The sequence below is a fragment of the Pipistrellus kuhlii genome, unplaced genomic scaffold, assembly GCF_014108245.1.
Source record: "Pipistrellus kuhlii isolate mPipKuh1 unplaced genomic scaffold, mPipKuh1.p scaffold_m20_p_11, whole genome shotgun sequence".
Taxonomy (NCBI): domain Eukaryota; kingdom Metazoa; phylum Chordata; class Mammalia; order Chiroptera; family Vespertilionidae; genus Pipistrellus; species Pipistrellus kuhlii.
Window position 1 is genome coordinate 45,465,481 of NW_023425416.1, and position 13,775 is coordinate 45,479,255.

General features: G+C 58.7%; 1 protein-coding gene across 1 annotated transcript in view; it reads left to right on the forward strand.

The window, feature by feature from the left end:
* Positions 1-11,864, forward strand: part of TTC21A (tetratricopeptide repeat domain 21A) — a 30,318-nt gene extending 18,454 nt beyond the window's left edge. Inside the window, exons 15-29 of the mRNA XM_036431906.2 lie at positions 2,504-2,742; positions 3,439-3,511; positions 3,604-3,714; positions 4,072-4,210; positions 4,424-4,527; positions 6,450-6,638; positions 7,476-7,586; positions 8,268-8,349; positions 9,466-9,616; positions 9,854-10,015; positions 10,163-10,355; positions 10,454-10,678; positions 11,211-11,331; positions 11,530-11,597; positions 11,730-11,864. Coding sequence (XP_036287799.1) covers positions 2,504-2,742; positions 3,439-3,511; positions 3,604-3,714; positions 4,072-4,210; positions 4,424-4,527; positions 6,450-6,638; positions 7,476-7,586; positions 8,268-8,349; positions 9,466-9,616; positions 9,854-10,015; positions 10,163-10,355; positions 10,454-10,678; positions 11,211-11,331; positions 11,530-11,597; positions 11,730-11,807 — 2,046 coding nt within the window. The 3' untranslated portion in view covers positions 11,808-11,864. The remainder of the gene's footprint in view (positions 1-2,503; positions 2,743-3,438; positions 3,512-3,603; positions 3,715-4,071; positions 4,211-4,423; positions 4,528-6,449; positions 6,639-7,475; positions 7,587-8,267; positions 8,350-9,465; positions 9,617-9,853; positions 10,016-10,162; positions 10,356-10,453; positions 10,679-11,210; positions 11,332-11,529; positions 11,598-11,729) is intronic.
* Positions 11,865-13,775: the final 1,911 nt, after the last annotated feature.

Genomic DNA, 13,775 nt, shown 5'->3' on the forward strand with positions numbered 1-13,775 from the left:
TCCATGGTCCACCAGTCCCGGGCCATCCTGCTTCCTCCAACAACGATCTTGGCAGAGGGGAATCAGTCTGTGAGGACTTTTCTTGCTAAAGTTAAAATTTGCCTCTTGGGCAAAGATGGGAATTTTTACGGTACTGTCCTCCCTTGAATCTGCCAAAAAGCATTAAAAGTAGAGAAGGAACCTCCATCTGTAACAAAATTAGGAGACAGCTGCCTCTGGGAAGAGTTGACAGCCATTTGTTCAGTTATGGATGGAGGACCCCCCTGGGATGGGGCCCGGGATAAAGGAAGTCACAAGACCCCCGTCCTTGCCGAAGCTACCCTGGGGGACTCAGAGGAAGCAGGGTGCAGGGAGTGGGGGGCCTGAGGTTCTGGCCTTCGCTTGAAACTTTCTGAACTGGGGCCGGGGTCAAGCCACAGGAAAAGCAGGGACATCCCTGGAGGAACCCACATCCAGCCCGTAGAAGGGCAGGCCGCTGAGCAAGGACTCTCCTCTGAAATGCCCGTGGCTTCCGCTGTCCCGGACCCCTCCTTTGGGGCAGCGGCCAGAGGAGAGTAAGGAGGGGAATAACCTGGCCACACTTTCGCAGCTCCCTCGGCCAAGATAACAGACCCGAGAGCTGTGGCCTTCGCTGTGAGCCAGCAGGTTCCATCCTGACCTGGCTTCTCGGGAAGGCTGCCTCCAAAGGGAGAATGCTAAGGGGAGCGGTGCTCCTGGCCAAGCTCGTGAGAAAGGTCAAGGCTAGAGGAGGTGGTCCCCACAGAGGACGAGGGGTCATCAGAATGGGCCCAATGTGGAACTATAGGCTACTGGATGGATGGAGGGAGGGAAGGAGGATAAAATAGACAAAAGATTATACTTTAGGGCAGTGGTCGGCAAACTCAGTCAACGGAGCCAAATATCAACAGTACAACGATTGAAATTTTGTTTGAGAGCCAAAAACCGACTTCTGCAAATGGGCCACGGAGTTTCAATTGCTCTGTATTTAAATAAAAAATTATATATATATATATATTATTGATTTTTTACAGAGAGGAAAGGAGAGGGATAGAGAGAAACATCAGTAAGCTACCTCCTGCACACCTCCTACTGGGGATGTGCCCACAACCAAGGTACATGCCCTTGACCAGAATCAAACCCAGGACCCTTCAGTCCGCAGGCCAACGCTCTATGCAATGAGCCAAACCGATTCTGACCGCACGTGGTATTTTGTGGAAGAGCACCACACTCAGGGGGCCAAAGAGCCGTGTGTGGCTCTGGAGCCACAGTTTGCCGACCCCTGCTTTAGGAGAAAGAATACTATTAAGAAATAGAAGAAATACTTTTTTTTTTTTTTCAGAAAACTTTACTGCACTTGGTGAAAAGAAAAAGAACATAGGGTCTTATAAAACAAAGTCAAAGTAGAACATAAGAGATCAAGAAAGGGGTCCTGATAAAACAGGGAGAGATGAAAAGTCAGCTGGCGGAGTTACAGAGAGTAACCACCAAAAACAATGATGTCGTTATAAGACTATAATTTCATGAGAAAGAGTAGGAAGTAGCTTGGCCCTTGCTGAAGCTCTGACTGGAGGAAAGGGTTGAAAAACCGGGAAAAATAAGTGACTTGAGAGGATGATGGATAAGAAAGACAACAGGTCTCCACTAACGGCTTAACCAATGTCCTACAGAGGAGAGAACCAGTGGAGCACAGAGAGCACTGAGGTCACAGTAGTAGGAGACTGGGCAAAGGTTGAGGAAGAAACCCTGGGAAGGCCGAACGCAAGGCAAAAAGCACCAAAATGGGCAAAGAAAGTATCTGTGTTAAATAATCAAGGGTACAAATATAATGGAAATGTAAAGAGACTTCTATGCACCCAATCCCACACATTTATTTTTATTCTGTTAATATATTTTATTGATTTTTTATAGAGAGAGAGAGGGATAGAGAGCTAGAAACATCGATGAGAGAGAAACATCGACCAGCTGCCTCTTGCATACCTCCTACTGGGGATGTGCCCGCAACCAATGTACATGCCCTTGAGCGGAATCGAACCTGGGACCTTTCAGTCCGCAGACGGACGCTCTATCCACTGAGCCAAACCGGTATTGGCTAATCCCACAACATTTAGACAGGGAAGTTCAAGGACAGGCGTCCATAGGTCGGTTTCCCATGGGAAGGCTTTGAGGTGGTAAGGAATAGGGAGGTTCTTACAGTTGGGGGTTTCTGTATCCACCCCCCAGCTGGCTGGGCACCCTGCCCTCCAAGGACAGTGACCCTGGACAGCTAAGCGATGTCTCTTCTTTCTGCCCCAGAAGCCCCTCTGCAGATGGAGGAGGGTCATCCTATGTCTGGCTCCCACGTAGCAGGATTGCTCCCGGCAGCCGTCTCCCCGTTTCATTTCTCTCCCGGGCCAGGCTGGACAGGGGGATCTCTTTAAGTCTCCTAGAAGCGATTTTAAGTGTTATCAGGCCGCTTGCAGTGGGGGGAGGCAAATAAAGGGTGTGCTGGGTTCCCGTGTCCTAGCACGAGGCCACCAAGGTCATGCAAGATGCCATCGACGAGTTCAGCGGCACGCCGGAGGAGACGCGCATCACCATCGCCAACGTGGACCTGGCCCTGAGCAAGGGGAACGTGGACATGGCGCTGAGCATGCTGAGGAACATCACGCCCAAGCAGCCCTACTACACGGAGGCCAAGGAGAAGATGGCCAGCATCTACCTGCACACCCGCAAGGACGTCCGCCTCTACATTGGCTGCTACCGGTGAGCACCCCCCTCAAGCCCCCCTCCAGCGGCGTCGCATGAAAGCATGAAGCTTCCCCGAGGGCTAGCACTGAGCGTGGTGGGTCAGCCAGGCTGGCTCGGTGCCGAGTTCCGAGGATACTGAGACCTGCTTGCACCCCCTCCCCCGTGTATGGCCCCCATTCTGGCGGGGGCAGGGGGGAACCATGGGAACATACTTCTGCCCTGGCCCCCAGCTCCGCCCATCCTTGAGGAAATGTCCAATGACTTGAATGGGACTAATGTGAGGTGAAGGAGGATGGAGAACGGCTCTGAAGCCCCAAGCCGCTGTCTATGATTTGACATGGGGACCCCGTCCCTTCCCAGTCCCTTTCCTCAGGCAAAACTCCATTTAGGCAATTCAGGTGGGAGGGGCAGGCGGGGGCGGGGAGACTATCTCAATGGCAGTGGGAAACCATAACCAGTGGGGTGACGTGGTCAGATTGGAGTCCTAGTAAGAGCCGTGTGGCTGCCCCGTGGGGAGCGGTCTGGAGGGCTGGGCGGAGGCTCTGGCCATGGCCAGGAGACAGAGAGGAGAGCCTCATGCACAGTGGGCTCTCAGCGAGTCCTGGAGGAATGAATGGATGTCGGCCGGGACTAGCGGGAAGAGAGAAGGAGGTGGGTTCGGGAATATGAAGGACACACAGGTCTGAGATAAGCTCCCCGTTACCTGTGCAGGGAGCTCTGTGAACATCTGCCCGGCCCCGACACCAGCCTGCTACTGGGCGACGCTTTCATGAACATTCTGGAGGTGAGCAAGTCGCTGCCCGCCCCCCGCCCCCCACCCAATCTCACCTCCCCGGTGGGAGAGAAGGCAGAGACCCCTGACTCTTTCCCCACCAGCCCGAGAAGGCCCTGGAGGCTTATGACGAGGCCTATAGAAAGAACCCACACGACGCCTCCCTGGTCAGCAGAATCGGGCGCGCTTATGTGAAGGCCCACGAGTACACCAAGGTCAGGCTGGGCTGGGCTGGGCTGGGCGGGAAGAGGTGCGGAGGGCCAGCCCAGCAGGGAAGGCGGAGGAGGGTGCATGGGTGGGGGAGAGGGTCAGGATGGGAGGGAAGTGGCCGAGATCCCCCTGAGCTCCCTGCTGAATGGGGTGCCAGCCAAGGGGAGAACTCAGCAACCCTCCCCCACCCCCCACACCCGCTCAGGTGGAAGCCTGAGCCCTGCCAGCTGGGAGGGCCTTTGCATCCCAGGCTTCTGTGTCCTGGAGGGGCCCACAGGTGTGGCGGCCGCTGCGGGGAACCCAAGGGGAGGCACTCCAGGGTAGAACCCGACCTGATGCCAGTATTTCCTGTTTGCACAAAGGCAATTAATTTTTATGAGGCTGCCCAGAAGATTAGCGGGCAGGACTTTCTGTGCTGTGATCTAGCTGAACTGCTCCTGAAATTAAAGAAGTTCAACAAAGCAGAAAAGGTTTTGAAGCAGGCCCTGGAACACGACGTAGGTAAGGTAGCATTCTAGCTCGCTCCCCTTGCATCGGGAGCAGGCTTATTGCCCTTTCCCCCCACCCCACCCCACCCCAGTTCTGTCTTCTCTTACAGAATGATGCAGGCACTAGATACTAGCTGAGGTCCTGAACCCAACCCCCTCCCTCCCACCCACCCACCCCAGGGCTCCCAAGAGGCAGAGAACAGTAATTTGAGTTTCCATTTTGCAGCCACAGACATCCCATCCATGATGAATGATGTCAAGTGCTTGCTTTTGCTGGCAAAGGTTTACAAGAGCCATAAGAAAGAGGAGGTGCTGGAAACCTTGAACAAGGTAATTGGCCAGCAGATTCGAGCTCTTTACCTGCCATTTTCTGATGGAGCTGAAGAAGGAAGGATGGGGCTAAAGGTTTGGAAGTATCTAGGCTTGGTCCTCAAAAGAAGACTTCGTTACACCTGAGCTCCACCTTTCATTTACTCCCCAGCCCTTGCTCACTGGTTTGATGGTGCACCAAAGCACCCTAAGCCTGGCTGGGCTGGGCAAGGCAGAGAGCAAGATAACGCCTTTGTCCTCAAGGATGCTGGTGGTGATGATAGCTCTATGCTGGATTTTGTACTAGGCTTTTTGGCTTCTTTTTTTTTTTAATTGATTTTTTTACCGAGAGGAAGAGAGAGGGATAAAGAGTTAGAAACATCGATGAGAGAGAATCATCAATCAGCTGCCTCTTGCACAACCCCCACTGGGGATGTGCCCGCGACCAAGGTACATGTCCTTGGCTGGAATCAAACCTGGGACCTTTCAGTCCGCAGGCTGACACTCTATCCACTGAGCCAAACCGGTTTCAGCAGGCTTTTTGGCTTGCTTAATTCTCCCAGTAGCCCTTTGAGAAAGATACTGTGACACTGCTATTTGACAGATACCACTCAAAGAGATTAAGAAATGTGCCCAAAGTCACACTACTAAGTAGTGGTGGAGCCGAGGTTGGAATCAGAATATGGCCGATCCCAACCCAAACCCTTCCCTGCGCCAAGCTGGCCCCACGTCCTCATACTCAGCCCCGCATGGGGTGCCACATGTGCCTCGCCGGTACGGCCATGGGTGAACCTGAGAGAGGGCGGTGAAGGATTGAGAAAAGACAGACAAGAGAATAAAGCTGGGCGCTATGTGAGATGGCGCCCTCTCTGACAGAGAGACAGCATCACGGCCTGCAAACTGAGCCTTCATTTTATAGCCAGATGCCACGAGGCAAAGTAAGGGCGTGGTTAAGATGTTTACAGCGTTCTTGTGGGTTTCGAATCTACTCAATCACATGCGCCTGACCAAGCTTTGCTTACTTGCTGCCACCTCCCGCAGCCTCTATCGCTCCGCCACGTGGGACCACAGGTTCGGACCATAAGGCCAAGCTCACAGCCATAGCCTTCGGCTCTAATTGTGCTGGGAGGGCTTTGCCCTCTAAGCTGGGACTTGCACGTGGCTTTGCCACGGGAGGACCGGCACCCTCTCATTAGTCCGAGGCTTGAACCTGTCCAAACGCTGTAGCCGCTCTACATACTTCCCCACTGGGCTGCCCCTGACGGGACAGTGCCTGGCCATTCCTGTCTTGCCTGCCTCACTCTTTCCACCCAGCGGTGCGGCCTGCAGCTTGCTCCTGGGGTGCATTCTGGGGTGGTAGAGGGACAGCCCACTCTGACAGCTTGGTTTATCCCACTGTTTGCCGTGGGGTTCCCATTCCTCTCTCTGGCCCCCAGGGAGCTCAGTGCTGATGTGGGCCCTCTTCCTGGCATCGTCACTGTCCTCCGGCCTGATGCTCTCTAGCTGCTCACCTGGCCATTGCATGTCGTGGACACCTGTGAGGGCTGCCTCACATTTGCAGCAGCGCAATGTTCAGAACAAATGCACCCATCAGAACACAGCTTGCACTGAATATCTACTGTGTGCTTGTTCGAGCCCATAGGTCCGGCCTAAGCAAATGAGACACCATAAGTGCCAAGGTGTGATGGAAACGGGAGAACAAGGAAAATACAAGAAGCGTTCTGTGTGAGGGCTGTCCCAGGGGTGGTGCCAGCTTGCCACCGGAGCACGCAGCCACTGGCCTCGCGTGCCCAGAGGGACCCAGATTTGCTCCAGGGCGCCCGAGACGCCCTTTCTAACGCTGCGAGCTCTGGGGACGGAGCCGGGGGCTTGCTGTGAACTGGCCCGAGGTTCTGGCACATCGGGCTCCAGGTTTCTGACCCTGAGTTGGCTGCTTTCCCGAGGCCCTGGACCTCCAGTCCCGGATACTGAAGCGTGTTCCGCTGGAGCAGCCGGAGGGGATTCCCTCCCAGAAGGAGCTGGCAGCCTCCATCTGCTTCCAGTTTGGGGAGCACTACGTGGTGGAGAAGGAGTACGACAAGGCGGTGCGCTCCCTCAAGGATGCCCTCTCCTACGCGCCCACCGACAACAAGGTGGGGTCCTCAAAGCCAGACCCCCCTCCTCCTCCTCCTCGCGGGCACAGCCTGTGGCTCCCCGAGGAGCCCGGGCGTAAGCGGCATGGGACCTCTGGTGTGGGGGCCGCGCTAGCCGACCCCAGGGCCTCTCCCACCGCAGCCCCTGGAGCCAGGCTGGGGAGCCCCACTCTGACAGCCACTGGTGGAGGGGAGGGTGGGAAGACGTTGCTGAACATCATGTCAGCCTGGCGTCTTCGGGTCCCCCTTGGAAGTGGGTCGGCGATGAGAGCGTGGCTGCCAGGGGCTCTGGGCGTGAGGCCCCGGGCGAACTTTCCAAGGAGGCTTGGAGGCGTGAGAGAGGCGGGGCTCTGGTCAGGGAATGGGGCTGGGGTTCAGGCTGAGAGAGTAAATGGAGAACTGAGTGACAGACCCTTCATTCACCGAATGTGTTCGCACCTCACAGATTCCTCATGCCTGCCAGGTAGTCAGTCCACTAGGCCCTGGCGGCACGTACACAGGCAGTCCCCCAACCCTGAGATCCGGGAACTCGGAAGAAGGGGTGCCTGTCCCCGAGTCTGGGGTGCAGAGGGCCTCCCAGAAGAGGGGAGGTCAGCGTTGAAGCTGAAGGACGAGTGCGAGTTACCCAGCCCCCGACTTGGAGAGGGCCGTTAGCGAAACACACGGCATGGCTGGTGTCCTGGGCGGGGGAGACGAGAAGGGCCAGTCCTCCCCGGGAACCTGAGACTCGCCCTGGAAGCAGAGCGGGCAGAGCTGAGTGTGGGAGACCAAGGCATCCATCCCCGAGGGGTCCCAGGACGCTCCCCGGTTGGCTCCTCACTTCCGCCCTCACTCCAGGTGGTGCTGGAGCTGGCGCAGATCTCCCTGCTGCAGGGCCACCTGGACCTGTGCCAGCAGCACTGCGCGGTCCTCCTGGAGACCGACAAGTACCGGGAGACCGCCTGCGTGGTGAGGGGCCCCGGACCTCCTCCCCGCCCGCCCTCCGCAGGCTCCCGCAACCGCCCGCAGGCTGCTGCCCCGCCCCAGCACCTCCCAGGCCTGGCTGACCCGCGGGGCAGACACTGTCCTTCTGACGGGAGGGGGGGCTGTCAGCAGGGGGCAGCAGCATCTACCTCCTGGCACAATCCCAGGGAGGCAGGGAGGTCCATTCACTCCAGGGGAAACCACACCTACTGTGGGTGAAGGCCAGGGTGGGGCCGGTTCCTGGGGTTCCGAGGGAAAGTGTGTGTGGGAAGAGCCCCCCTCCCCAGAGCTACTGGTCCCTATCGCCTAGGCCACCTCCAGGGCCACCCCAGCAGAGCAGGGGAGCCCCCAGTCTGCCTCCCCGGCCTGGGGCTGGCAGTTCTCAGACGCGGGTCAAAAGGTCCCATTGGTGTCCAGCCCTGGCCTTCCCTTCCCACCTCCATGCTCCCACCCCCACCCTCCACTCCCCACCCCCTCCCCCAGGCAGCCCCGCCTCTGGGCTCCTCCTGTGGCAGCTCCTCCCAGTGCCCAGGGAAGCTTTTCCACTTTCCCTCCTTACCCTCGACCCCCCTTCCCCATCCCCCACCCTCCCTCACCCCCTGCTCCTCAGCCCCACCCCCTCGCAAGCTGCTGTCAGGAATTCTGGAGCTGTGTCTTTTCTGCTAGATGATGGCAGACCTGATGTTCAGGAAGCAGGAATACGAAGCTGCCATCAACCTCTACCACCAGGTCCTGGAGAAAGCGCCAGGTAGCTGCCCGCGTGGAGCCCGCCCTCCGAGATGGCCCGCCCGTGGCAGTTCCCACCGGCGAGGGCCCCTCGCTCTGCCCAGGAGGGTGGGCCCCCTCCCCGCCTTCCTGACCTGACCGGGGCCGAGGAAACCCCTTCCTCTCCGATTGTTCCCGCAAAGGCAGGAAGCTGATAAGGCCCCGATGGAACGTGCTGGCCCTTCCCTTGTCCGAGGGGCCGGTTCCGGGCCTCCGGCAGGGCAGCCCTTGGCACCGGCCCCAGGACAGCCTGTCTCTGTCCCCAAGCCCCAGGCAGCGGGGTCCCACCCAAGTCCCCTCCTGAGGGGCCGCAGCCCCCTGGGAGCGGCTGAGAACACACACACACACCCCGGGCGTGTGGCTCCGCGGCCTCTCGCTCCGACACAGCCCCCTCCCCTCCCCCGCTTCTGGCTGGAGGAGGCGCCAGACCCAGCGGGCGGCAGCCGCCTGCCCAGAGGCCCTGCACATCGTGGCTGTTGGGCGGGCGTGTGGGTCCTGGAGCCAGGATGTCTAGGGCTGAATCCCGGTCTCCCACTTACCGGCGATGTAAACCTCTGGCAGATTTCTTAGCCTCTTTTGTGTCCCGTTTCCTCGCCTGTAAAACGGGAACAATAAGAGTGACTGCTCCATTGTGTAGTTAATGCCCAGGTAGCACGCTGTAACGCTGTAACGCCCAGTTTCGTGTAACTGTCAGCCGCGATGACCGCTGCTGGACGCATCACGGTCGCACCCTCTCCGCACTGGGGGCCCGTGGAGACCCTGAGCGACTGGGATGTCCCTGCTCGGCCCGGGCGGGCTTGTGTCTCCTGGTCCTCCCTGCTCCTCCCAGCCTGGAGACCACTGCTCTTCTGTTTTATTTTTATTTTTTAAAGTGTATTTTATTGATTTTTTTTTACAGAGAGGAAGAGAGAGGGATAGAGAGCTAGAAACATCGATGAGAGAGAATCATCGATCGGCTGCCTCCTGCACACCCCCTACCGGGGATGTGCCCGCAACCAAGGTACATGCCCCTGACCGGAATCGAACCCGGGACCCTTCAGTCCGCAGACCGACGCTCTGCCACTGAGCCAAACCAGCTTCGGCTGCTCTTCTGTTTTAGACCACTTTTCCGTCCTGAACAAACTGATCGACCTGCTTCGGAGAAGTGGCAAGCTGGAGGATGCCCCTGTCTTCTTTGAACTGGCCAAGAAGATGTCCAGCCGAGTGCTGTTGGAGCCAGGGTTCAACTACTGCACAGGCATCTACCACTGGTGAGTGGGACAGGGGCAGGGGCAGGGGCGGGGGCGAAGGGAAGGGGGACACAGCGGGGGCGGTGTCCAGCCTTTACAAGGAGGAGGCGCTCTCCTTCGCAGGCACGCTGGGCCTTTGCAGAAATTCAGCTTCCAGACCAGGGAGCCGGGAGACCGGCGGCCTGTCCCCTGCCCGCGCAGGGTCTTGGTCTCCCCGTCTCCCCATGTGATGCTGGCGTTTTCTCCCCTCCGTGGCAGGCATATAGGGCAGCCCACAGAGGCGCTGAAGCTCCTCAACAAAGCCCGCAAGGACAGCACGTGGGGCCAGAGCGCCACCTGCCACATGGTGCAGATCTGCCTGAACCCGGACAACGAGATCGTGGGGGGAGAGGCCTTCCACAACCTGGTGCCGGAGGAAAGGTCAGGGCGGCTGGCCCCCTGGGGGCGGGGGCGGGACCCGGGAGAGGCAGGGAGAGCCTGTGGCCTCAGGCCCAGACCTGCACCGAGGGCTGGCAGGCCCGTGGCCTCAGGCGCGGGGTCCACCCCCCCCCCCCCCCATGCCTCCAGTTGCCCCAGCAGGAAGGAGTCGGAGCAGCTGGGCGTGCGGACCGCAGAGAAGCTGCTGCGGGAGTTCCACCCGCACTCGGCCTGGGGCCAGGCCCAGCTGCAGCTGCTGCAGGGCCTCTGCCTGCTGGCCACCAAGGAGAAGGCGAACATGGAGGCCGCCCTGGGCACCTTCATCCAGATGGCCCAGGTGGAGGTGCGCCTGCGCCGGGCGGCCGGGTGGGCAGGGGGGTCGCGGGCGGGAGAGGCCGGGGTCCCCGGCTCAGACGTCCGCTTCCACCTCCCCGGGCACAGAGGGACAGCGCCCCCGCGCTGCTGGCCATGGCGCAGGCCTACATGCTGCTGAAGCAGGTCCCCAAGGCGCGCACCCAGCTCAAGCGTCTGGCCAAGGCCCCGTGGGCGCTGGCGGAGGCCGAGGAGCTGGAGAAGAGCTGGCTGCTGCTGGCCGACATCTACTGCCAGGGCGGCAAGTTCGACCTGGCCTCCGAGCTGCTGCGACGCTGCGTGCAGCACAACAAGGCAAGGGGCCAAGGCCCTGGGGGGCGGACTGGACACCGGGTGGCAGGCGTCCAGGGTAGAGCAGACGTGGGATGAGGAGAGGCCAGGAAAGAGCAAGATGGGAACAGGGAGCACAGCACAGGGCAAGGCAAGGAGAGGCTTACAGCCGGGCCGGTGTGGCTCAGTGGTTGAGCGTTGACCTATGAACCAGGAGGTCACAGTTTGATTTCCCCATCAGGGCACAGGCCCAGGTTGTGGGCTCGATCCCCAGTGGGGGGCGTGCAGGAGGCAGCCGGTCAATGATTCTCTCTCATCATGGATGTTTCTCTCTCTCCCTTTCTCTCTGAAATCAATAAAAATATACTTAAAAGGGGGGGGGAGGGGAAAGAGGCGGACAAAGCCGGGCAGCCAAGGGGAATGTGGGATGGGGGAGAGAATTGGGAAGGATTCCTGGGTCCAGGGGTCGCTCAGGCGAGGAGGGGCTGCGGGTGCCCGGCGCCGGGGCCGGCTGGGGCCTGCCCCCGGCAGGGGCTCTGAGCCGCTCTCCCCGCAGTCCTGCTACAAGGCCTACGAGTACCTGGGCTTCATCATGGAGAAGGAGCAGTCCTACATGGACGCCGCCGCCAACTACGAGCTGGCCTGGAAGTACAGCCATTATGCCAACCCCGCCGTCGGTAAGGCCACCGGCAAGGTTCCCGTGGGCGCGGGAGGGGGTCGGCAGCAGGACCGCCGCCCTGACCTCACCGCAGGCCTCGAGGCCTGTGCTCGGGCCCGCGGTGGGAGCCGGGGGGGGGGGGGGGGGGGGGGGAGGGGAGGGGTTTACTCAGGTCATCTGTGCCACCGCCGTCTGTCTTCTCCCTGCCCTCGGACAGGCTTCAAGTTAGCTTTCAACTACCTGAAGGGCAAGAAATTCGTGGAGGCCATCGAAGTCTGCCACAACGTAAGCCACCAGCGCTGGCGGAAGCGGGGGAGGGTGGGGGAGAGATGGGGGGGCGGTTGGGGCGGGCAGCGGCCTGGTGTAGCGGCAGGGAGCCCCTCTGATGTTTTGACCCCCTTTCTCTCTCTGTTCAAGGTCCTCGGGAAGTACCCCAACTACCCCAAAATCAGAGAAGACATCTTGGTGAAGGCCCAGGGCTGCCTGAGGGCCTAGCTGTGGCCAGCGGGAGCCAGGTCGGATGGAAGCCACCAGCCTGCTGGGATCTCATGGCGGGGGGGAGGCGGGGGGGGGGGTAGGAGGGGGGCCGGGCGGGATGTGCATCCGTGGAGAGAGGTTCAGAAAATGACTTATTCTTCCCCAGGCCTGTACTGTGTGATTTATTTGAGCCACGCCCGCTCCGGTCTTAAGGGCCCCCAAAAACTGTATACGTTTAGGGCACAAGCAGCCGTTTTGCTCTGGGGACCCAGGACAGCGAGCAGCTTAGCTTCCCGCTCAGGGCTCCCTGGGCACCTACCTCTCTTTTAGATCCGGTCCTTTCCCATCAGCCACTTTGATTGCAGACTCCGGGAGGGGACAGAGGGGAGCAAAGAGGTGGTTTAAAAAATGCGCTACAGCTATTTTAATGTCCTTACGGTAGCTCTGTAAATGCCCCTCCTCTCCTGTCTGGTCCCCCAAGTCCTGGAGCTAAAGAGGCAGCCCTTCTAAAGGATGCTCTTCTTGGCCACGGTGCTCGCTGCGTCCTCCCTGGCCACAGGAGCAGATGGGAGGACCAGCTGCACAAGGTCCCCATGGCTGCGGTGCCGAGTGAGAGAGAGACCGCCACCCTGCAGCCTGCAAGGGTCGTCAGCCCACTCTGTCCCTTGCATTCTGTCTCCTCCTCCCCGCGTCCCCAGCTGGCCTCCGCTGGTCCCCACTGGTTTGGGAAATTACCCTTGCCTAGTACAGGGAAATACATCATAAGAAAAAATAGTTCCCACTTCAGCTTCTGTAAAAGACACGGACCAGCCGAAACCGGTTTTGCTCAATGGATAGAGTGTCGGCTTGGGGACTGAAAGGTCCCGGGTTCGATTCTGGTCAGGGGCATGTGCCTTGGTTGCGGGCACATCCCCAGTGGGGGGCGGGTGCAGGAGGCAGCTGATCGATGGTTCTCTCTCATCGATGTTTCTAACTCTCTATCCCTCTCTCTTCCACTCTGTAAAAAATCAATAAAATATATATTAAAAAAAAAGACACGGACCAACTCATTCCTCCTCTAGAGAAACCCTGCAGCACCCATGGGGACACAGGCAGGGGTCCCTCCTTAGGTGAATGTCGTTCATTGTGACTGGCAAGAGGGTGACAGAGGTCATCTTTGCTGTGCTCCCGGTGCCTGGCTTCCTGTTTACCAGGATGGCAGTAATGGGCCCGTCTGACCCCAGGGGGAAGGAACTCTGGGAATCAGGAGGTCTCAAATGTGCGTGTGTGACCTTCGTGGGACCCTACCTTCCCCCCTCTCTTGGACTCAGTGTCCCCATCCGTGGCAGGAAATTGGACCAGATCCGTGTGTTCCCAAACCATGGTACAAATCCCTGCCAGTGATATTTAGAAAACATGTTTCAGGTTTAACAACTGTGTGTTTAGATGGTTTTACACAATGGAGAAGAACAGCACAACCGGCCCATGAATCCGGGTGTGTTGTTACATAGAATGGTTCTAACTTTTAAGGATGTTGATATAACTGACACGGAGTAAAATGCTGAGTCTGAGTAGCGTGTGGTCATGGCAAAGCTATGGAGAGAAGTCCGGTGACTGCGGTTTGGGAACAGCGAACGAGTGAGGGTCCCTTCCAGAGCAGCTCAGGTTGTCTGTCCTTGCTGGCTGCTGAGCCTTGTTTGACGTGGGGTGTGCATGGCCTCTCTGGAAAGCTGTCCCTAGGTTACTCCCCTCTTTCTTTTGGGAAAAGTCCTGCCACGCCTGCACAGCCAGGTTCGGTGAGCCTGAGAGGGGACGGTGAAGGATTGAGAAAAGACAGACAAGAGAATAAAGCTGGGTCTGGGTGGGACGCTGCCCTCTCTGATGGTGAGACAGCGCTACGGCCTGCAAGCCGTGTCTTTATTTTACAGCAGATTCCCCAAGGCAAAGGAAGGGCGTGGCCAAGATGTTTACAGAGTTCTCATGGGTTTCGAATCTACTCAGTTACGT